General features: G+C 41.5%; 1 protein-coding gene across 9 annotated transcripts in view; it reads left to right on the top strand.

The window, feature by feature from the left end:
* Positions 1–24,124, top strand: part of mycbp2 (MYC binding protein 2) — a 108,788-nt gene that overhangs the window by 32,772 nt on the left and 51,892 nt on the right. For 7 of the 9 annotated variants that reach the window (XM_031561388.1, XM_031561380.1, XM_031561371.1 and 4 more), the window contains exons 1-25: positions 1,592–1,761; positions 2,301–2,418; positions 2,601–2,805; positions 5,153–5,306; positions 5,705–5,877; positions 6,391–6,516; positions 7,423–7,550; positions 8,465–8,556; positions 9,081–9,215; positions 9,489–9,572; positions 9,668–9,764; positions 10,257–10,449; positions 11,924–12,198; positions 14,170–14,391; positions 16,001–16,192; positions 16,860–17,066; positions 17,814–17,951; positions 18,035–18,213; positions 19,465–19,607; positions 19,711–19,811; positions 21,382–21,600; positions 21,883–22,105; positions 22,198–22,316; positions 22,966–23,053; positions 23,195–23,244. In XM_031561388.1, coding sequence (XP_031417248.1) covers positions 1,688–1,761; positions 2,301–2,418; positions 2,601–2,805; positions 5,153–5,306; positions 5,705–5,877; positions 6,391–6,516; positions 7,423–7,550; positions 8,465–8,556; positions 9,081–9,215; positions 9,489–9,572; positions 9,668–9,764; positions 10,257–10,449; positions 11,924–12,198; positions 14,170–14,391; positions 16,001–16,192; positions 16,860–17,066; positions 17,814–17,951; positions 18,035–18,213; positions 19,465–19,607; positions 19,711–19,811; positions 21,382–21,600; positions 21,883–22,105; positions 22,198–22,316; positions 22,966–23,053; positions 23,195–23,244 — 3,735 coding nt within the window. In that variant the 5' untranslated portion in view covers positions 1,592–1,687. Of the gene's footprint in view, positions 1–1,207; positions 1,328–1,591; positions 1,762–2,300; positions 2,419–2,600; positions 2,806–5,152; positions 5,307–5,704; positions 5,878–6,390; positions 6,517–7,422; positions 7,551–8,464; positions 8,557–9,080; positions 9,216–9,488; positions 9,573–9,667; positions 9,765–10,256; positions 10,450–11,923; positions 12,199–14,169; positions 14,392–16,000; positions 16,193–16,859; positions 17,067–17,813; positions 17,952–18,034; positions 18,214–19,464; positions 19,608–19,710; positions 19,812–21,381; positions 21,601–21,882; positions 22,106–22,197; positions 22,317–22,965; positions 23,054–23,194; positions 23,245–24,124 lie in introns of those variants that run through there. The other 2 variants (XM_031561395.2, XM_031561352.1) reach the window with 2 other exon arrangements.

Below are 24,124 nucleotides of genomic sequence, written 5' to 3'. Positions count from 1 at the left end.
TCTGTCTCGAAGAACACCACAGCTCAGTCCAAATTAGATCTAGCATATTCAAGTCAACTCTCTACATGTCTTGTTTAGTGGTCTTTAGATAGTCTGACACTTTTGTTCTTGTTTCGTTTGATAATCCTGCAAATACTTGACAAGAATAAGGGTTTTTCTTTGCAGTTATGATCAAATGCCTGAATGTAGTGGTTTCATGTTTTTCTCATACATGCCCAGGTAGGGATATTGAATAGGGGTTTGGCCAATTTTTGCACATGTTACAGTAAAACTAGATGACTGAGCAGAAGCTCTTGCTACTCTCAAAGATTGACAATTTAGCAGTTGACATTTAAAGCAGTTTCAGTGGAATGAAACAAGACTGGTTGAAACCAGACTGGTTAGGATCAAGCAGATGATCAGAATCAGACATACCGGTAGGTTTATTGTAGGTATTAGGGTTAGGGTTGAAACTTCATTGAATGAGGATGAATGAATGCATAGTCTCGAGTTTGATGATATGGGGCCGCATGAGTGCAGGTGTTGAGATGAATGCCTGTGCATATGCCAAAATACTGTCTGATAAGATGTCTCCAGGAGCTTGGCAGAAGAGGAATTTTCTGGCATGATAATGACCCGAAGCACTGCAGAAATCAAAAAGAGTTTCTGAAGAAAAAAGAACTATGGTGCTGACTTGAATCCAATAGAACACCGTTGGGGTATTTTAAAGAGATAGGTAGAGCAACACAACTCCTGCTGCTAAGAGCAGAGCACCAAAGGATGGCAGATCATCTCCAGAAATGTGTGCAACACTGGTATTGTAGAGTCCCCTAGTTCCGCCCCCGCAATAAAAAAATCACTTTCTTTAATCTTTAATCAAAGTGTAATAGGTCTAATATATAAGTGTAATAGGTCTAATATATAAGTGTAATAGGTCTATTTGTCTTTCATATTACTGTATGTTATAGAGCACCTTTCTGGCAAGATTCTTTACAGAGAGCGTAAGGATTGACTCTGTCATTAAAAATAGAGGCGCACATGCAACGTTTTGAAAAGATTTGACTCGGTAATGAAAGGTATATTGCCATTTGTTGTGTTGAGCTTTGCAGTGTTACTAGTGCACAGACAGGACGCACAATTTCAAAGGCCAAATGATATATTGTTAATTTCTCTTCCACATTTCCAGGCTAATGCTGTCTTTTCTGTTGTCTGTGTGTTTCTTGCACAGATGGTAGCAGTGAGCGTGGAGACAAAGATGCCAGTAAGATCACAACCTATCCTCCTGGGGCCGTGCGCTTCGACTGTGAACTGCGTGCCGCACAGGTCAGCTGTGGCTTCCACCACTCAGGTAGGTCTTTTAAGGCAAAGAGTGTTCCTGGGTCCGTATGTGCTGTTGGTCCTTTATGTGACACTGATGGAGGGTTTCTTGAACAGTGAACAGCAACAAGCCACACAAGTGAATTTCCTTTTTGGATTATCTATATTACCCTTCAAACATTTGCAATCATTTAGAAAATGTCACATTTTCAATAAAACTCATATTTGCATCCGTCAAATCCGTTTTAAATGTATAGAATAATAGGCAAGTTAAAAAAAATTTAATCAATAACATGCAATGATGTATGATGTGTGCAGGCAATAATCTTGCATATTCCTATTGTAGTGTTGAATATAATAATGGAATGTCCCTGTCTTTTCAGTGGTATTGATGGAGAATGGGGATGTGTACACATTTGGCTACGGGCAGCATGGACAACTTGGGCACGGAGATGTGAACTCCAGGTAATGTCTGCTAAAGAGTCAGCATGAAGAGAATAGAATGGAAGATGCCAGTCACAATTATTGGGGATTACCTCTAGTATCATAAATGTCAGTTATGTATTATATTCATATCATTCATAATGGATAGTTATGGTGATTAAAATACAGTACAGTATACAATATATCTCCAGTATTGTGTGTGTAACGTGTACAGTATACATCTCCAGTATTGTGTGAGTGTGTAACGTGTGTACAGTATACATCTCCAGTATTGTGTGTGTGTGTGTGTGTGTACAGTATACATCTCCAGTATTGTGTGTGTGTGTAACATGTGTACAGTATACATCTCCAGTATTGTGTGTGTAACATGTGTAACAGCATACATCTCCAGTATTGTGTGTGTAATGTGTGTACAGTATACATCTGCAGTATTGTGTGTGTAATGTGTGTACAGTATACATCTGCAGTATTGTGTGTGTGTGTGTGTGTGTGTGTGTGTGTGTGTACAGTACACATCTCCAGAATTGTGTGTGTAACGTGTCTTATTTGGATCATTCCAGAGGGTCTCCCACCCTAGTACAGGCTCTGCCTGGGACCAGTGTCCAGGTGACAGCAGGCAGCAATCACACAGCTGTTCTACTCACAGATGGACAAGTCTTCACCTTTGGAAGCTTCTCGGTATAGTAGCCTACAGCAGCTGAATCACTCAGTCACTCACTGTTCCACACCTTCACATCTCGATCTGTCACAAGCACACCTCTATCCTTTCTCTGCGAGTACTGTAACTTGAAGGCATATCAGCATTATTTTAATATTTTGTTACAGGTTTGGTCATAAAACGTAACCTTTTCTCTTCACAGAAAGGGCAACTTGGTCGGCCCATTTTAGACATCCCGTACTGGAATGCTAAACCTTCCCCTATGCCCAACATCGGGGCCAAGTATGGCCGCAAAGCAACATGGATCGGTGCCAGTGGAGACCAGACATTCCTTAGAATAGATGAGGCACTCATCAACTCTCATGTTCTTGCCACTTCTGAGGTCTTTGCCAGCAAACATATTATTGGTAACGTCAATTTCGAACTATTTTCTATCTCTCCCTCTTACACATTCCATTTTACAGTTCCATTAAGGTTGCATTAACTTCTTTAACTTCTTAAGGACTGACACAATAATCTGTCATTTGAGTTCAAAATGACCCAAATAAATACTCGTAGCCAAGGCGGGGAAGTCCGGTCAGTCAAATATTTAGGCGTTTCAGAGACACAGACCCTGGATCTTTTGGACCCCACTAAAAGTAGCTCTGTCTTAGGTTAGAACTGATGGGGATCCTTCTAAATAAACAGAATCTTGGTTCATTTGCCATTAGATTAAACCTGAAGTGGAAATATTTCCTCTGTTACAAAAGGAAGCATGCACTATGTAAATGAGTTGACAGAATAGAATGCTTCTTAAAAGACTGGGTGTAACACATCAGTGTTTCTCATATATGCATTCAACAATGACGCACGCCATTACTGAATCATGAGCACTGCTGATGAAATTTCACACGGTTTGTTATTCATGACCAAATGTCTTATGTACATTAGCAAGCTAGAGATTTTATAGTTCAATGCTATAGGCCTAATAGCTAATGCATGCCAGCAGTTTAAGGTACAGTCTGCAATTCTGGCTAAACGTTGTTCATAGTTAAGCTCAACAGCCAATCAAATGACACCCCTTAGAAGAAGAAAAAAAGTGTTTTATTTTAAAAATAAATAAATAAAAACATTTAAGCAGATATATGCTACAAATGAACGCTGAAATTGTGGGGAAAAGCTTAGGAATGATCATAAAATCATAATGAAGTCCCAGCCTGGTTGTGTTGGGAAGGTAGGCCTACGCTGAAAGGAAGCTTGATTAAAAGTTAATTTAGATATAGAATCAAGTTAATGATGAAACATAAAATATGATATGCCTACGAAGCACGTTAGCCTAGCATACCTTGTCAGTGGATCATATTTGTTTGTGTTTCAGCATTATGCATATGAGTCTCTGCAAGGCCTCCTGTACAAAGTACATTTAGTACGAGGGTTGAATCCAAGCACATTAAGCCACAGGGCAGATAATGAAGTACAAACACCAAAAACTACAGAAATAGACTTCATAATCTCTCTATCTATCTATCTATCTTTCTATCTACAGAAATAGAATTCATAATTGTTATTTTCCGCCTGTTTAATCTTCTTTGGAGCTCATGCGCCTCTTTCAGTTCTCTCATGTCTGATTCTGTGCCGTGCAGTCACCACAATAAGCTGTTCCGTTATCATCTTCAAAAATGCACTCCACTCCACATTAGAACCGCCAGATAAGCTAGTAGGAGAATATACCTAAAATGCTCATCAGCAGGTTTCGATGAGGCCTAGAAGTTCATTTGAAATCCTTCTATACGGTACGCTATCCCCCTTCCCAAATACAAATGTGGCACTGCTGTTGCAGATAATAGTTGCTATGGTTACTCTGACACTACACACGCACACACGTTTGGAGTGGCCTTCACCTGAGAGGGTGGTTTGAGAAAATGTGGGCGTGTCTAAAACCTTTTTGGCTACTGGAGAGGCACAATCTGAACAACTAAATAAGCAGACTGTAGTGTAGAGTCTTACTTTGGACAATGACACACTAAAGAACATGTACTTGTGCTGTGCCAGTAACCCACTGAACCCCATAGCAGCAGCTGGCAGATATTTCTGTCACTGCCTGTCTATGAAAACATCACTTTAGACACTACATTTTGGCATGTGAATAATATCGTCACGATAAACAATAAAGTGGGAGTGAAAAGGGGATATGTGCCAATTCAAATATGTTGCAATATGTTTTTCTTCCTGAGTCACAATCAAACTCTCAACTCTGGGGCTGTTTTAAGTGATATTTGAAACTATAAGATCAACATAAGGGGCCTACCGGTACCTTGTCATATAAAGTGTAAGAAGCTAGCTAGCTTGTCAGATAGCTAATGTTTTATGTCACAATGTATCCTTTTTATACTCAATGATGAGTTGTGGAAAACATGAATGCATGGTTCTTAATAGGTCACACACTTGGAAGATCTTTAATTTGAAACAAACTTACAGTTGGCATTTTTCAACAGTTTTGAAGCTATTCATAGGTATTTAATACGTTTATCAGATTGCCTTTATCTCTCTGAATTTCTAGGGATCTGGAGCAGTGTTGTAGAGTTGTGTTGGTGTATAAGAGGTTACGCCACTAAACCTGAACAGGAGTGCCTCCATCACAGAACTACTGTTAGGATCTTTACAATTTAGTAAAGCCATTATTGGAGAGGATTACCAGGTTATTGTTGTTGACTTCTTATCTGAAGGATTTTGTGTCTAACTCCTTTTCTAAATCCTTGTTCTGGTCCTGTACAGGTCTGGTGCCAACCTCCGCCTCAGAGCCACCTCCCTTTAAATGCCTGTTGATCAACAAGGTGGACGGCAGCTGCAGAACCTTTAATGACTCGGAGCAGGAGGACCTGCAGGGATTTGGACTGTGCTTAGATCCAGTCTATGATGTCATCTGGAGGTCAGTGTTAAATGGAGTACTATTGGATTATCAAATTTGACAGTCTGGGTAGCACTTTATTTGGATATGCCTGCCTGCAGAGACTTTATAGATGGTTTGTTGTTCTAATTGTTCACTGAACATCACCCTAACCAAACTCAACCCTTTAACCCTACCCTTAACCATAAATGATAGTTAACAGAGTTTCAACAGATAGTTAGTTCAGAATCTGAGCATCTGTAGATAGTCTATATATGGGACCATGCCTACCATCTGTGACCGTTATCAGAGCGACCATGTTTTCTGGTGAACTACTGTTGTTGTGTGTTGTGGTTAATGCACGCTGTTCAATGCTCTAATGACTACTCCCTCTTTCATATATCTCTCTTCTTGTTCATGTGTGTCATGTCTTCTCTCAGGTTCTTGCCTGCCACGCGGGAGATGTGGTGCTACAATGCTGTCATTGCCGATGCACGTGTGCCTGCAACCTCAGACATCCAAGGGCGCTGTAGTATCCTCAGCCCTGAGCTCGCTCTGCCTTCAGGCCCCCAGGCCACCACCACACGCTCCCATGGGGCCCTGCACATCTTAGGTATGTATCAGAGAACACACATTAATAGCCTCTCTACTCCACTGGCCGTTCAAAAAGTGCAGTGGTAAGAGAATCGAGCTAAAATGCACACTATCTGCGGGGTAACAATGTAGGTTCATTTGAAATTCTTTCTCTTCACTCCGGTAACTCCCTTCCCCAATGGAACCACACCATCTTTCTTACTGTTGTTGAACACTCTGTTAACGGATGCCATTTATTTGCTCTCATGCCAGTTTATTTCAGTTCTGTAACCAAGTTAGGTACAGTGATGCTTGAAAGTTTGTGAATACCAGATTAATGAAAATCTGCATAAGTACGACCAGAACTTACTCTAGGTTATGAAAATTGATAAGAAGTCAATATAATATTTATTCACAAAAATGGTGTACTTATTCATTTATTGACCGAATGATCTAACATTGAATAAGATCAAAATAAGTATGGACATTGAGCTCATTATCCCAGGCCCTTCACATATATTTTGATTCCTATGAAAATCTGTCTTCTTCACAGGGTGTCTGGACACATTGGCTGCCATGCAAGAGCTAAAGATCGGTGTGGCCTGCTCTGAGGAGGAGACTCAGTCTGTGATGAAGGTCTACTCCAAGGAGGACTACAGTGTTGTAAACCGCTTTGAGAGTAAGAACACGGGTCTTGGTTCTGTAATTGGGCCTGTTACATTCATTACCACAATGATTTGCTCTGACAGCAATACTTTCAGTAGCCTGCCATCATTCATGGGCTCATTTCCTCAATTATATTTCCATTTAAATGGAAGATTCATTTTGGGCCCTCTTAAAGCTGCAGTAGAGAACCTCTTTGTCATATTTGCTCAAACTGTCACTATGTTCTGACCGTAGTGCATGAGACGAACAATCAGTGAAAGAAATCTGATCCCAATGAGAAGGTAGTATTGAGAAGAGAGTGGGCTTATCCTGAGTACAACAACCCCGCCCCCACGTTCCAGCCCTGCTTGGAAAAAGTACATTTGGAGCCCTGAAGGCTAGTGCATTGTTTTTAGAAGCTAAGCTCACACAACGTCATTGGTTAAAAAAACGACACCAAAAACAACAAAAACCTGTAATGTATTGACAGCAAGCATACAACTATGAAATGTCAATGCTTTAGAGTGTTCTTTAAGTTGTCTTTATGTTGTGTATGTACGTTGTTTTGGCGTTGTGATGGAGGACAGTCGAGTTTGTGCTCTGCCATACCAGCAAAGCTGGTGGTGTCATGGTCAGGGTGAAATGATGTGGATTGACTATTTTCTTCCTGCACCACACCCATAAAATGCAACCATAATAGAACCGAGATAAAGCGTACTTGAGCTTTATAATGTGTTCATGTGTTATGAGTCCTATGCAGCTTGTAATGTGTAATAACGCATAGATCATATGCAGTCTTTACCTTGATTAACGTAGCATGTGATGTGTAAGAACGCGTAGATCATATGCAGTCTTTACCTTGATTAACGTAGCATGTGATGTGTAATAACCCTAGAACATATGCAGTCTTTTCCTTGATTAATGTGATGGTGTTCCACAGGTCACGGAGGAGGCTGGGGTTACTCGGCTCACTCCGTGGAGGCCATTCGGTTCTGTGCAGACACAGATGTCCTGCTGGGTGGGCTTGGTTTGTTTGGTGGCCGTGGAGAGTACACTGCTAAAATCAAGGTCAGTTATGTCTAATCTTTGAAGGAATGACATCATATTGTGTAATATGGTGTGCTATATGTATTTTGATAATTAACACTTATTCACAGCCTTTTGGTTGGTTAATCTGATTTATGTCAACCTTTAACACTGTAAATAATATAGTAATGTAATAAAATGTAATTGCAATTTTGTGCTTTGCCATCTCTGACAAACTCATCAATTTCCCCCTACTGTGGTGTTTCACACATTGAACAGAATAGGTGACACAAGGTCCTCATGAAATATATTTCGTTTTTTAGGATATTTATTATGCTTTCCCCAGATACATATTTGTGTTATTTTAGGATGCTGCCTTTATTGTTTAATAAATAGTAAATAAATATTGTGCTTTTAAGCCTAAAATATCTGAGTTCCCAAGAGACTCTTAGTTGATCATCTCCGTTTCCTCAGGTATCTATACCGGTGTGATGCTTGTGCACATACAATATCCCCTGCAATTTGCAGTAATCTTTTTAGATTTGATTTTCATCCATACTGTATATGCAATCTTTTCCACCCTGACATTTAGGAGAACCGTTTTACATGGCTTGATATATTCTGTAAAAATGAGCAGATCATTTTTCTAAATTCTGTACATACGTTTATAGAGCTCCACATAGAAATAATGATCACTTTTAAAAAAAACTGTAGTCTACAAGGGTCTTTGGGTTATTGCAGGAATCAAGCTTTTGACCCCAGATTTGACCCCATGGGCCTGTGGTCAGGTACTTCCAACGTGTTTAGGGTGCACAAGAAGATAGGAATCTATGAAGCTCCCGCCCTGATTGGATAATCATTTAAGACGAGGAGAGCAGGCTGCATATGTGAGATTGGCCATGCCTTGTCATGAATTGCCCACTGACTGAACTGCTGATCTGTTGTTTGTGGTGCAGCTGTTTGAACTGGGTCCAGACGGGGGGGACCATGAAACAGACGGAGAGCTCTTAGCTGAGACGGACGTGCTGGCCTACGACTGTGCTGCCAGGTAACTCACTGACTCACTGCAGGGATGTGCAGAGAACTAGTGCAGAGAATATACATACAGCTGTGTCCTATAGCATCAATTACAGGAATGTTTGTTAACTAGTGCCCAGAATATACATACAGCTGTGTCCTTTAGCATCAATTACAGGAATGTTTGTTAACTAGTGCAGATAATATACGTACAGCTGTGTCCTATAGCATGAATTACAGGAATGTTTGTTAACTAGTGCATTGAATATACATACAGCTGTGTTCTATAGCATCAATTACAGGAATGTTTGTTAACTAGTGCAGAGAATATACGTACAGCTGTGTTCTATAGCATCAATTACAAATACAAAATACATTTGTAAATAAAGCTGTTTCAGATTAGTTTTAAAAGTTTTTCTCCATGACAATGAAATGGCTGCTTGGCTTTTACTGTGATGCAGAAGAGACACTCACACTATACGAGCGCTAATGAAGGACAACTCAGGCTGGTTAGTGTCAGAGCATTAACAGGCTGTTTCCTCTGCATTTCAACAGGGAGAAATATGCCATGATGTTTGATGAGCCGGTGCTGCTGCAGCAAGGGTGGTGGTATGTGGCCTGGGCGCGTGTGTCTGGCCCAAGTAGTGACTGTGGCTCACACGGCCAAGCCACCATTACCACTGACGACAGGTAAATGCACCCTGCAATGCAAACATCTCATGGGTCTTAGGTCACGCATCTGTTGAATGACTGAATTTCACTGTAATGTTAACCCTTTGGTGAACAGATTGAGGTACTCCGATGATTGTGTTATGTTCTGTTAACAATTATTTCAAAGTAAAGTGTCATTTCAAAGCAAGTGTCATTTCAGATTGAGGTTGTTATAAACAAGTGACACCTCATTATGAATGTGTCTGTGTTTACACGTATATGTGCTTGAAAATGTCTATTTTTCGATTATAGTGTGATGTTTCAGTTCAAGAGCTCGAAGAAGTCCAACAATGGGACGGACGTGAACGCAGGCCAAATACCTCAGTTGTTGTATAGGTGAGAATATCCTCTTTTTTCTCTTTTTGTTCTAGTTGTAGTTTGATACCTTGTATCTCAATAATCTCTCCACATTAATGTCATTGCTCCTGTAGGTTACCATCTAATGATGGCAACACAGCCAAGGGGAAGCAGCAGACCAGCGAGCCAGTTCACATCCTGAAACGCTCTTTTGCCAGGACTGTTTCAGTGGTAAGTCAGTAGTTCACATCCTGAAACGCTCTTTTGCTAGGACTGTGTCAGTGGTAAGTCGGTCACTTGTGTTCACCAGTGTCCACACAGTAATGCCACACATTTGATAGGCCCACAAGTGGATCAATTGAAGCTTGAGTTGCTGTATCTAGTGTTGCAAATGGGTGGGACGTTTCTGGTTACTGTTAATTTTGAAATGCTAATCTGAATCTGAGTCATCAGTCCATCCCAAAAAAATTAAATATTTTGGAAGAACAATGAATATGACTTGTTATGCCCAGAGGATTCCAGTGCAAAAGCTATGTTTTCTTGAAGCAATGTTTTGGTTTTCCTGGATGAAATCATGTTATGTTAGATATCATTATTTTCCACCTTGAATATTCATTCAGAATATGTAGAAAGATGGGATTTTAGTGCTGCTTTTACATTATGCATTTTTGATCATTTCTGTTCATTGACAGTACTACATTAAAGTCAATATTTGTTTTCTAGGAGTGTTTTGAATCCTTGCTGAGTATCTTGCACTGGAGCTGGACCACACTTGTGCTCGGTGTGGAAGAACTGCGGGGGCTAAAAGGCTTTCAGTACACAGCCACCCTGCTGGATCTGGAGCGCCTGCGCTTTGTGGGGACCTGCTGCCTGCGTCTGCTGCGTGTTTACATCTGTGAGATATTCCCCATATCAGGTATTTATCCCCTCACACTAAGGGATTACATCTGTGAGATATGCCCCATATCAGGTATGCATCCCCTCACACTAAGGGTTCTCATCTGTGAGATATTCCCCATATCAGATATGCATCCCCCCTAAGAGAGTGCAGCTGAACATAGGAATTATTTGAAGCAATTGAGAGATGCAGAGATTTCAAATGATTGTTGTCTTTCCTCCTGACCTTTTCAAACTGCTAGGATGCTTTTTGCTTGACTACCTCAGATTTTTCTGGATTTTTAGAATAAAAAGGGCTATGGCCAAATAGCATACATATAAAATATTAAATATCGTTGTCTCTTTCCTTTAAACAATATTTGTTGAAAAGCACATTACTTATTAAATAGTGAACATCCAAACTTCAAAGAAGAATTAATCCAATCAACATAATAATACTAGATAAGGTATCATGTGAGTTATACACAGGGAAAGTTAAATTCCTGCTATTGGTTGGGAACCTTTCCACAGCAGCCAATCCACTCACTGACACATGCAAGTAGTCATACTCAACAACCTAGCCTAAGTATGGCCTAAGTGGGGGGCAACAACCATAATACCAATACTTAACAACAGCAATAACCACTACAACAACGACAAAGATGCTTTGTGAGCATTTCACTGGGGTTGTCAAGATGGCACCTTCATTCGTCAGTGTTCCACTGACTTAGGCCACGACACCTCCAGAAGGCTCAGCAATGGTGTCTAGCATCCCAGACCCACCCGCCTCCACACTCACACCACACCCAACTGGCCATAAGGTGGCATTACACCAAAGCCACAACATGTTTTCTTCTATTTGGTCCATCCATTTTTTTGCCTTTAAATCCTTGTGCAATACATTAGACATTCCAGTTGTCCCCCTTCAACTGGAGAAATTGTAGAATCATTCAAACTTTGGCCATTTGGTATGCTTTACATATGCAGCTTGGACCCTAAACAGACCTCTATGGTGAAAATGCATATATTCAATTGAATTACATTTAATTTTTATAGCACCAAAACAATACAATTGTTTCAGGGCGCTTTACAGAGCCCAGGGCCTGAACCCCCTTAGAGCAAGCACAATGGCGACAGGGGCAAGGAAAAACTCTGTTAACTGGAAGAAACCTTGAGCAGAACTTGCATCATCAGGGCTCATGCATCTGCTTGGTGCTGGCCGGGTCGAGAGGTAGAGATAGAAAAAGGAGGGGGAGGGGAGGGGTGGAGGAAGACGTGCTCTTCAAGTGTTTTTAAAATAAAGTAGTCGTCATCATAATATATTACATTTCTGCAATATGGTCATAGACTTTTAGCAAAAAAAAAAAAACTGATATTGTAGGGCTTTAAAAATTCCTGAAATGTGATTAATTGATTAATTCCCAAATTGAGATACTGCAGTAAATGGATCTTTATATATATTTTTTCTTCCCCCAAAAGTAAAAGTAAAACCTCTTATCTTTCTCTCCATTCAGCCACATCAAAGGCAGTGGTAGAGGAGTCAAGCAAGCTGGCAGAGTGTGTCGGTAAGACACGCAGCTTGCTGAAGAAGATCCTATCGGAGGGCATGGACAACTGCTTGACCAAGCTAGATAATGACCCCGAGGGCTACCTCAGCCAGCCTCTCATACTCCTGGAAGCTGTCCTGCAGGAGTGCCACAACACCTTCACTGTCTGCTTTCACTCTTTCTACCCCACCCCTGCCCTCCAGTGGGCCTGCCTGTGTGACCTGCTCAACTGCCTGGATCAGGTATGTGCCTGGAGGCTTTAGAAATAAAGACTGTGACCTTTCTGCAATCGTGTACATTTATTGCGAGCCACACTGTGCGACACGGATCCAATAAACATAGGTACGAGTATGGTATCAAGTTTGATATATGAAGACACTGAATCATGCTTTTGAGGCCAGTGGCCCATTTCTCAGTGTATCATGCCATGCTGATTTCTATTGGGTTGGTTAGTAGATTAGTAGGTTGTAGCAGCCGTCACATTGTGAGATGGTCACCCTAAACTTTCAGAATTTTGTCCCAGGCTATCTGTGGTCTCACGCCCGTGATAGGTCATTCTTGAACCTCTCTCACAGTGTGACATAAGACCACCGTTTTGGAGCCACGGCCAAAGATATCACCACGTTTCTTTCACGTGGGTCATATTTCGTCTGGGACAGCCCAAAATCGCACAGTGTTGTGTGCCAGGCTTAAGGGGAAATGGCTTTTATTGTTTGTGGCTTGGTTCTACTGAGTGTTGAATGTAGGACTTAATGTCTAACTTCTTTCATTTCATCGTTGTTACTGTGCACTGTTATTGTGTGAATGTCACTAATGTCACTCAGAGTTGGGGCTATTCAAGGGAAATGCATGTACACTATCATTCAAAGTTTAACATTTGGAATCCTGTTTCTGAAAGAAAGCCACCCTTTTCAATTCAGCCCAACATATGGTGTAGATGTGATGATAATGTTGTAAATGACTATTACTGGAACTGGAAACGGCTGATTTTCATTAGAATATCTACATACGTGCAGCAAACTGAAGATGTCTCAAAGGTATGCACCAGATCTAGCACAGAACAGAGCAAACCAGCTCCAACCAGGATACAAGGACAAGCAGGAGGCACTGACGCACAACAGTGCAACTGGACAAAAACATCAGAATCTGTAGTTTGAGAAACAGATGCTCAGGTCCTCAGTTGGCAGCTTTATTAAACACGACCGAGAAAACAGCAGTCTTATCTCCAGCAGTGAAAAGGCCCTGGAATGTTGGCACATTCTAAGCAGAGTTACAAAGAAACAAGCCGCATAGGAGATAGCCGATGAAAGGACTATAATGATCAAAAGACTAAAATGATCAAAAGGAAACGGATACTGGGTGGAAGATGATTGAAAAAAAAATGTGATACACAGACAAATCTAATCTCCTAGAGAATAAGGTTTGTGAGGTACATGACAAGATGTTGGAGGGGTGTTTGACACTGTAGAGGGGTCTGGGTCATGGTCTATGGACCAGCACCAGAGTGAGAGGACTCTTTAACATGGAAGGCTAGAACTCCAACTGGCCACGCTGCCAGACCCCGTGGATGCCACCTGACCTAGAGTCAGTTTCATCCTACAGTTCAGTGACCCAAAGCACTGCTTCAAATTATACAAGACCTATTTATGGAAGAAGCAAAGTTTGTCGTAGAAGCTGCAAAGCTTGTAATTGCTGCAAATGTAGTTTTGTTATTTAGAGCAGAAATTACTATTTTTGATTAATTTTGCACCTTATCTTATACAAGTATTTTCTTGGTGATTTCATGTACACATATGCTTAATACATTCACGGTCTCATTCAATATGTCATTCAGTAGATGTTTCATCACTAGTGTTAGATTGTGTTTTCACTCTGTGTTAGCTCTTTTTGTGCACCAACTGAACTGTAATAATACAAAGGGCTGAGCAGCCAGTTCTAAGCCAATTCTGATGTTTAGGGTGAAGTTTCAAGAGCAGCGATTAATTAAGCCAATTCTGATGTTAGGGATGAAGTTTCAAGAGCAGTGGTTAAGCCAATTCTGATGTTAAGGGTGAAGTTTCAAGAGCAGCGGTTAAGCCAATTATGATGTTAAGGGTGAGGTTTCAAGAGCAGCGGTTAAGCCAATTCTGATGTTAAGGTATGACTTTACCATCAAGGTTCTCTGACCCCACTCTCTCCCGCTGTCCTCTCTCCCGCTGTCTCCCCCCCCCCAGGACATCCAAGAAGCGAATTTCCGTACCTCAAGCAGCCGTTTGCTTGCAGCGGTGATGTCAGCATTGTGCAATTCTTCAGTGAAGCTGACCTCTATCCTGCCAATTGCTTATGATGGTGAGGTACTACTTCGCTCACTGGTCAAGCAGGTGAGCACGGAGAATGACTCAGCCCTTGCTCATCGCTTCCCCCTGCTGGTGTCCCATATGGAGAAGCTCAGCCACGTAAGTACCATCTGCCATCTAAGCTACATTGACTTTGTACCACACAAGAGGTGGATGATCTAGAGAAACAATTTAGCGATTCGCCGATTGATCGGCCGACTAACGAGGAATTCCATAATAAGACACTTGTGGAACTGTCACCCTTGTGAGCACAATCCGCTAGGCTACCTCTTTCTGCCAAATGAAGGCTGATGCTGTGTTTATCTTCCCTAAATGCCGTGTTAAATATTAAATATAACCCTGTTGAAAATGTTTCCTCTGTTATGAGTGACAGTCTTTGGGTCAAGAATATTAACGTTGTCCCTCGACCCCAAAGTGTAGGCATGGCCCACTGGATGGCCATTGGATTTCATACTGAGAAGCTATCAGTCATGTTTGTATAACCTGGTGCCCCTTATTTTCTTTTTATTTGACACCTTTATTTTTTACAAAGTTTTTTCACAGACACAGAGGAACAGAAAAGTAAACAAACACACAAGACTGACAGAAAATAGTACAAAAACAAAAAACTTAACAACCATGAACATGCTGGATTGCATTGATTCCACAAAGTGATCCTGAGACATACAGTTTTCAAACATCAACCTGTCATTGACATTTAAATAGAGTCCATTTCACCCATTTCTCTTCACATTGTTCTGCCTGTACTCTTAATCTGTGTGTTAGTTGTTCCATCACATACATCTCACTCACAATTTTCAGCCATTCATCTCGAGTTGGGGGACCTGGTTTATACCATCTTTTTGTAATTGGTGCCCCTTATTTTCAATTGCATTTAGGACATTTTCAAATAAGGCTCATAATATTATTATTATTATTATTTTTATTTTCGTATGGAAAACTCATTTAAAGTAAATATTTCCATGTCAAAGCTTCTTCAATGTTGTGAACATCATTCTCCTTAGCTTTGGGAAAACGCACATAACAGTGCTCTGAATTTGAAGGGCATGATTATTAACACAAGCGGACAAATTATGAATGCTGTTTACCTTGCATGTCTTCTGTTAGAATGTGCTCATTTCAATGCTAACATTTTGCGAAGCAGTTTTGGTTTTGCCTGCGCTGTCGGAAGCAGACTGCAGTACTGATTTTGTAGATCTATTTCTGGGTTGTATTTGGCATAAGATAATGACTGACTGTACCTTTTAAGACAACTCACCCCCCCCCCCCCCACTCTAGATTGTATTTCCTGTGAGTGGGGTGTTTTTGCCATTTTTGTCATTTTAGTCCTTAAATAGTTTTTGCTGCTGCTCGTCCCCCCCGAGTTTCAGCAGTTTTACACTTTAAAGCGTAAGCGTCTTTGAGGGACTCTAGTCGAAAACCAAAATCCAACTGAAGCTATGTGGTTGATTTAGCTCCAACCCTCCACTAGTCTTGTGCGTGCTGTCCAACCTGCTTCCCTCGCTTCCACATACTTCAACTTGTTCTTTTCAAAGGCTTCTTCAGTCACACCTTCAAAGGGAATTGTTAACTCAATAAAGTAAATAATGCACTCACACTCAGAGTACAACTTAGTGCAAATCTGTATTGTCCACTTCTACACACCACACATACGTACGTTAAATGTAACAACATAGTGGGAAATGTTTCTTCTTTTTTTTCTGTCCAGAATGAAGAGAACTTGATGGGCATGACAAGCTTCCGTGAGGTTCTTGAGAAAATGCTGGTGATTGTGGTACTGCCAGTAAGGAAGACCCTGAGGAAAGAGGTGGAGCTCTTCTCCCCTCACTTGGTATCCAACACCTGTGGATTGCTGGCCAGCATCGTCAGTGAACTCACTGCCTCAGCTCTTGGCTCTGAGGTAGGATACAGTCCAAATGGGCTGGACTTTCGTTAAGTCTGCTCTCGTCGTTTTATTGTGTTCTCCCTAGTTATATCTGCTTATATTTTCTCCCTCTCTATAAAATGTGCTTTCAAAAATGTATCCCCCCCCCCCTCCTCGCCCAATAAGTGGAGTTCAGTGGGATACACAGTGGGGTAGAACAGTCCACATATTGGGTGACGCCAAGGCTTGAGTAGATCAGTTGGAGGAGTTATCCAGATGTAGGTTCAAATCTCCCGTCAGGATGACATTAGCAGACACTCAGAGTAGCTCATATAGTTGAGTTTCAGAAATCAAAACATTTGATGGCGTAGGTGGTCTGTACAGTATCGCAGCAACGTTGTTTCAAAACAAAAGTCACCTTCACCTATACTTGTTCCTGTACACTATGTGACTAAGATAATCACTGACAACAGTTCTGTTGTTTACAGAGTAAACCTTTAAACTCTTTAAATAATCTTGTGAACGTTAATATAATAATAATAATAATAATAAAACTTTATTTATATAGCACCTTTCATGCAAAAGAATGCAGCTCAAAGTGCTTTACAGCAAATACATAATATGCACAAAGAAATGACATGCACATAAAAATAGACATCAAAGAAACATAACTCAGATATATGTTCTAACCTTTGACCTTCAGATGGACGGGCTAAACTCTCTGCATTCGGTGAAGTCCTCCCCGAGCCGCTTCACGAAGATGAGCCAGGGCCGGAGCTGGAACACAGGCAACGGCTCCCCGGACGCCATCTGCTTTAGTGTTGACAAGCAAGGCGTGGTGCTGGTGGGGTTCTGCGTCTACGGTGGAGGTGGCATTCATGAGTACGAGTTGGAGGTGCTTGCTGATGACGTAAGAGACTTTACATGATTTGAATACCTTTATCTCAACATAAGCCCATGTCAGCTGTTTTTGATTGCATATGTGTATGTATAGTGTATGCTGCAATTATTGGGTAGATTTCTGTCAAATAATATTCTTTTCGTCTTCAAAAGACATTGTAAAAAGGCTTAACAGCCCCTATGCATATTAAGGCTTCAAGACCACAATTGTCAGGGTCATTATTGCTAGATGGCCATTCATTTGTCCATATGAATGGAGGGACTAAAAGATTTTATGCTTATAGAAGACCTTTTAGAATTACTTCAAGTGACCAAAACAGTTTGTCTCTATGGTTCAGTATTTGTTTTTGTTACAGTATGATGTAGGGATGGGCATTCGATTCAATTGTCTTAATCGATCGTCAGGAGAATTAGCAACCGATTTTCGATTAATCATTAATATTTTTATATTAGAATTCACTATTTATAGGCTATATTAAAATGCAGTGAAAATAGAAAAAGCACAGTGTGTTTTCTCATTGAGATCTTTATTACAAGATGAACAACTCTGGTGGCAATTAAACGTACAAGATGGACAACTCTTGTGGCAGTTAAACGGGATCCGTTCAATGGTTACACTTGAATCATTTTTTGAAGAGCTTGAAATGCATCTCACATGAGGATGCTAGAACTAATAAGAATGAAGTCTACATCAGAACCATTCTAGAAGCTATTCCATTTTAGGCTAACCCATCTATTCTTCTTTCTGTTGAATCAGGCCCAGACCGAGCACCCAGGAGATTCGGCCCACTCCCACAGGTGGACGTCCCTGGAGCTGGTCAAAGGCACCTATAGCACAGACGATTCTCCCAGTGACATTGCTGAGATCAGGCTTGATAAAGCCATCCCTCTCAAGGTAACTCTTTTGAGAAATGCTTCTCCCCAGGCTAAAATGACTGTTTCCATATGTTTATAACACTGCACTCTCCAATCTCATAGGAGGGTGTGAAATATGCTGTCCGCCTGCGAAACTACGGCAGTCGCACTGCTAACGGTGATGGTGGGATGACCACGGTGCAGTGCTCTGATGGAGTCGCGTTCACCTTCAGCACCTGCAGTCTCAGCAGCAATGGCACCAACCAAACACGAGGACAAATCCCTCAGATCCTCTATTATAGGTGTGAATAGCCTTCCTTGTTAAAGATGTATTTTACTCTGTACAAATGACATAAAGTTTCTTTTTAACCCTAGGCTGTTATGGGTTAGGCTGGTGGAATTCATCTCAGCACAGATTGAATGGCTGTAATAGAGGGCATACAACACCAGCGCACACATAAGGACGTACCATAAGTGCATGACATAAGTGCAACAAGAAAAAACATACAATACACAACATCATACAGTTAGTCCAACGTTTGTATTTATCAACTGTATGGCTTTGGGGAAGAAGCTCCGGTTAAGACGCTCTGTCCTGCCTCTTGGTGACCTCTTGGTGACCTGAACCTTCTGCTAGAGGGAGGGACACTGAAAGAGATGGTGAGCTGGATGGAGAGGGTCATCCAGGATCTTGATTGCTCATGAGGTGGTTTGTTGTGTGTGTATATATAGAGTCCGGTTTGGGGAGTTTGCAGCCAGACAGCCAGTAACAGGATTCTCAGGATTCTGGCTGTGTAAAATTGGACCAGTAGATCCTGCCTGATTCTGTGTTGGTAGAGTCTCTGCGCCCTGGAACTTGAAGGACTTGGTTATTGTAATTGGATGGCTGTCGATGAGTATAGGTGCTTTTATTAATTGTTTTGTTCTGAAGTCGATAATCATTTCAGACCGAGCATTATCAGAATCAGAATCATATTTATTGGCCAAGTACATTTCCACATAGAAGGAATTTTTTTCTGGGTTTAGATAAAGAGGCAGAAAACTTGTGGTTGGGTTGAGTGCAGGACATGTGTCATCTGTCCTATATCTGTGGGGGGGTGTGTGTTTGGGCCACACATGTTGTTCAGAGTGAGACTGGAGGAAGAGTCTCACGTGAAGAGGTCCCAGCAGTTTAACATTCCTCTCGCCACTGGGAGGAAGGTGCTAAACTCAGGGCCATCTTGCATGCTCAGCAGTCCCTTGCCTGTGCTTAGTCACGACAAGCTGTAGGACAGTCATTGTCGGGACCCCACTATCAGTAGAGTCAGATTCTTTGTTGAGGGGAATGAGGTTTGATCATTCCCAGTCTATTATATTAGACTTTGTTTTTGCAGTTTTGAGTGTATACCTTGTTCTGAGGCGTCATCATTCCCACAAATCACCCTCATAGCTATTAATCTCTCATTATGTGATCTGGTGTTTACCGGGTGTTTATCTGGTATTTGGTATGAATCACAATCGAAAACCAGAATAAAATGAAACTTTAACCATTTCCATGTTTTGTGGTCTCACAGAAGTGAATACGACGGTGACCTGCAGTCTCAGATTTTGAGTAAAGCCAACGAAGAGGATAAAAATTGCAGCCGATCTTTGTCTGTGGTTAGTGCAGTCATCCGAGCTGCAAAAGACCTTCTTCACAGGGCATTCGCAGTAGAGGGTAAGACATCAGAAGTCATGCGTTATTATGATTGAGGTCTATTGCAACACATTTGAATGTTTTCTAAAAAATGCTTTGCACTTTCTGTTGTTGTTGTCTGCAGCAGAAGATATCCCAGACCTCCTGAGCTCCTCCAGTCTCTTCTCCATGCTTCTCCCCCTCATTCTAGCCTACATCGGCCCGGTTGCTGCCTCTGTCCCCAAGGTAAGGTCTTTAGACTTGCCCCTTAATTCTATGCCCACTGGCGACTACTGGCATCATAGAGTTATACAATGTGCGTAACGTTCTGAACACCCACTGGCAGTGATTCCAAAACAAAACAGTGTTTTCAAAACAGCGAAAAACAAGACTTCATTTAGATATAGGCAAATTCCATGCTAAATGACGTAAAGGTCCTTGTATGACGCCATCATTTTTGGGGTTAACAGTTGTTTGTAACCATGGATACCACTCTCAGTTTGACTCTGAGGCAAGTGATACGATGTGTGTTTCTGCTTCAGCGTATTGGTAGCTACATTATTATTTTAATAAAGACAAGACAACAGGTACAGTAGTTACAAAAAGACCAACTAATAACTTCATCCTAACTCACCAAATGGTTTGCCTAGGTTTTCTACGGGCGTTCTCACATCCCTCATTTTTTTCAGATTTTGCAAAAACACAATTTATTTTTCCATAGGAAACCAGGAATTGTAAAAATACTCACACTAAAAACTACAAACTTCCGGTCGACTTGCATACTCTATTACCATAGCTAGTGAAGTCTAGGCAGTCTTGGCCGTCATAGTAGAAAATGTCACCCTGATATCCTCAACAGTGGTGCAGATGTCTATGTCTGAAATGCTACAACATGCTTTGGATAGTGCAACAGGGTACCTTTATTTCAAATTGCCATAATTTTGGTGTTGGGCTCTGAAATTTTACCTATGTCCATACCTTGGTTTTCGATTATATATGGCATTAAATGAGCCATAAAAATAACAGAATCGGGTGGTTTAGTGTAATTTACATTTAAAATGGCAAGCTAGATACAACTACGCAATCATCACTCTTAGATAACTACGTGCCAAACGAGCTGGGGAACCTTAGTCTTTAACCATTTCTACAGACCTGATGCTCAAAAAGAGAACCATGATGTACACTCTGAAGTCTGAGATTCTTTTAAATGAAGAGTGCATTACAAATAAAATAAATTATTATTATTATTATTATTATTATTATTATTATTAAGTCAACATCCATCACATGCTGCCAGTGGGTGTTGCTTTGGGCTGAAGCACCAGTCAATAGCATCGGCCTTCTGTCTCTGTCAAGAGTTCTAATGTTGGGGACATTCACACACACATGCTGTAAACAGTGCTTACGGAAAGTCACATGAGGAAATGGAAGCGAGATGGGAAACTGTACAAATCTAATGAAATGGTTGGAAACTGTATCCTTAATTCTGTTGACAACTTTTGATTTAGCTCTAGATAGTTTGGATTTTCAAACACATTCAAAGCCACTTTTGTTGCTAGGGAATCAAAATGAACACTACCTATCAGATTTGAATTCTCCTGTTTTACTGTTTCATGTTATTACAATTGAAAAGCCCCTAGTTCAGCCCCGATGGGGCCCTTTTCCCTAAACACCAGGATTGATCCCATAGTTATTTAAATAGTGTCCTTCCAGAACTCAAATATGTTTGTCATGGACCTGTCATTGACTCTATGCACACAAATATATCTCCAGATGTCAGCGTAATGAATGCGTCTCCATTATTCTATCCTGTCAGGCTGCTGTGGAAGTCTTTGGTCTGGTTCAAGAGCTGCTCCCAGCAGTGTCTGCCTTGAATCAGAAGTATGCCCCACCTACGTTCAACCCTAACCAGTCAACAGACAGCACTACGGGCAATCAGCCAGACCAGGGCCTATCAGCATGTACTACATCCAATCACTATGCTGTCATTGAGAGTGATCATCCCTACAAGCAGGCCGGAGTCACTCAGTACAAGGTAAAACTGCTTCAATTTGCCCAGGATCTTATGATGATTTTGGATCAAATAGTCACCTACAACATCAGCATTATTTAGAGGAAGTTGTTAACTTTTCCAATTTAAAGTATGGCTCATATCAACATGAATCTGTTAAACCCTCTACACTTACTGTAAAGCAAGCTATTGAATCAGGAACTTTGCCTTTATGATTGCTTCCAGAAAAGACAGAGAAGCGGACCTAGTACTAATAGTCTGATATGAAGTCTAAGTGTTGTTCAATTTGTAAACTCCTCTCCCTAGGTGTCCTTCCCAGACTGTGTGCGATGGACAACAATTGAGTTCGACCCCCAATGTGGTACAGCTCAGCCAGAGGATGTGCTGCGTCTGTTCATCCCTAGCCGTTCTCTTCAGTTGTCTAGCCTGGCCTTAAAACCACTCGTCCATGAAGCCATCAACTCTTGGACTGAGCTCAAAAGGTTTTTTGGCTCCACTGGGTGGCCGACTTCAGTTTTGGTTCTACCAGGTAACCCCACCTTGATACGAATGTCAGATGTGTGTCAAAAGGACACTGCTGTGATACTCATGCCACTGTATTTGTATTTTTTTTCTGCACAGGAAACGAGGTCCTGTTTTCCCTGGAGACTGCGTCAGATTATGTGAAAGATGAGAAGGCCTGCTTCTATGGCTTCAAGTGCATGGCAGTGGGTTATGAGTTCAACCCAGGGCCTGATGAGGTTGGTTTTCATTAAATACTGTCCCAATAATCTGCCCAGCTCTGCTCATCCAATGACAGAGCTCTATTAAATACTGTCCCAATAATCTGCCCAGCTCTGCTCATCCAATGACAGAGCTCTATTAAATACTGTCCCAATAATCTGCCCAGCTCTGCTCATCCAATGACAGAGCTCTATAGTGCTGTTCTTCTGCGCTGGGTTTTTTGAGAGCTGCTCAGCCACAGCGCATGACAATATCCAACTGTAGTGGAGGGCCTTCAGACGATGGACAAAGCATTGGCCAATAGAGGGCGCCATTGCTCTTTGTAAGGCAGCAGCTGACACTGGCCGATAGCCGTGAACATGGAGTTCAGCAAAGCTCAACTTTTTTTGCACACTGCAAATATCTGCATAGATCAATTCAAGTGTTGAAACATCATTAACAGCAGGACTAAATAACAGTGCAAACAGCTCTGTTGTTAACGTGGTGACTATCCTGCTGCCACAACTGCTGCCGGTAGACTAGGTTGGTGTGGAGATTTCAGGCGTCAGGCAATTTTTCGTCCACTGTCTGAAGGCACCTTTAGAAACATCCTGCTTTACCAAATGTTTCTCATGAATAACCTTTGTAGTGAGAATGGCTGCTATAACCAAGTGTCTGTGTTACCAGGGCATTATTCAGCTGGAGAAAGAGCTGGCGTACTTGGGTAGTGTGTGTGCTGCAGCTCTCATGAAGAAAGACCTGGCTCTGTCCACAGGTGAGTCATGGAGTAACGATGTCTTCCCTCTGAAAGAGCCTTATTCTCTTCACATCTCTTCAATCTTTGGTTTATACTAGCAGGCTGTTGTTTTTAAACTGGCAACTTAAACCCTGTTTTGAACTTCAACTTTCCCCTCAGGGAACGATCTTGAAGATGATCTTGAAATCCTTGAAGAGGCCTCTCTCCAGGTAAGTGAGCTCAGTTGAACTAATATATCTGCCACACATATTCATCAACACATTGGAGGTTCATTTCTGTGTTTAACACCTTAAGGTGCTCGGTGGCGATACGTTTTCTTTTTACTGTGTCTAAGTTTGAAAGGAAAGCTCTTTCTTCTGTCCCTGACGTCTGACCGCAATATGCATTTTGGCGTGTACACAAATCCCTTGCCCTAGCGAGGAACATGAGAAAGAGATAAGCCGGACCATGGGGACCTCCCTCAGGCAGACAGAAGACACAATATAACATACCTAGCCTAAACAGTGGCAGGAAAGAATGCTGACAAGCATAATGACACCCTGGGATGGAGGATGTCATGACAACAGTTGGAAGACAGAAAGATGTATTGTGTATTGTGAAACCCCCCTCGAGTCATTAGACTCCTAGTCTTGATGGAAACCAACCCAAAATATAGCTGCAGGCAGCAATGGCGGGTTCCTCCTCAACATTCCAATCATTACAAAATTGACATGACACTGACATGTGTTTCATACATGTACACAACATTGGGCAGATAATTGGATCAATGGCTGATTTGAAGACATTTTTTAAAATTATTCACAAATTGTCACTGTCGAGAAATATCCATGCTGGTGACATTATGGGTTCTTGAGACTTTGTGAACCAGGGAAAAATGTATATTCTGCACAATTTGTCACTGTATAGAAAAATCCATGCTGCAGACTTACCAATGGGATATTCAATTTGAAATGCAATACTGTCAAGATCCACAAGGCTTCAAGCTAAGGAGGGGGCGGGGCCTTGGTCAGGCCACAGTGTCATGAAATGGTGTGTGTGCTTCTTGCCAAGTGTTTGGTGTGTCAGGTGAAAGTTTGTGTCTGTGAGAAC

This window comes from Clupea harengus, chromosome 2 (genome assembly GCF_900700415.2).
Source record: "Clupea harengus chromosome 2, Ch_v2.0.2, whole genome shotgun sequence".
Lineage (NCBI taxonomy): Eukaryota > Metazoa > Chordata > Actinopteri > Clupeiformes > Clupeidae > Clupea > Clupea harengus.
This window is presented reverse-complemented; position numbering and strand designations above follow the sequence as displayed.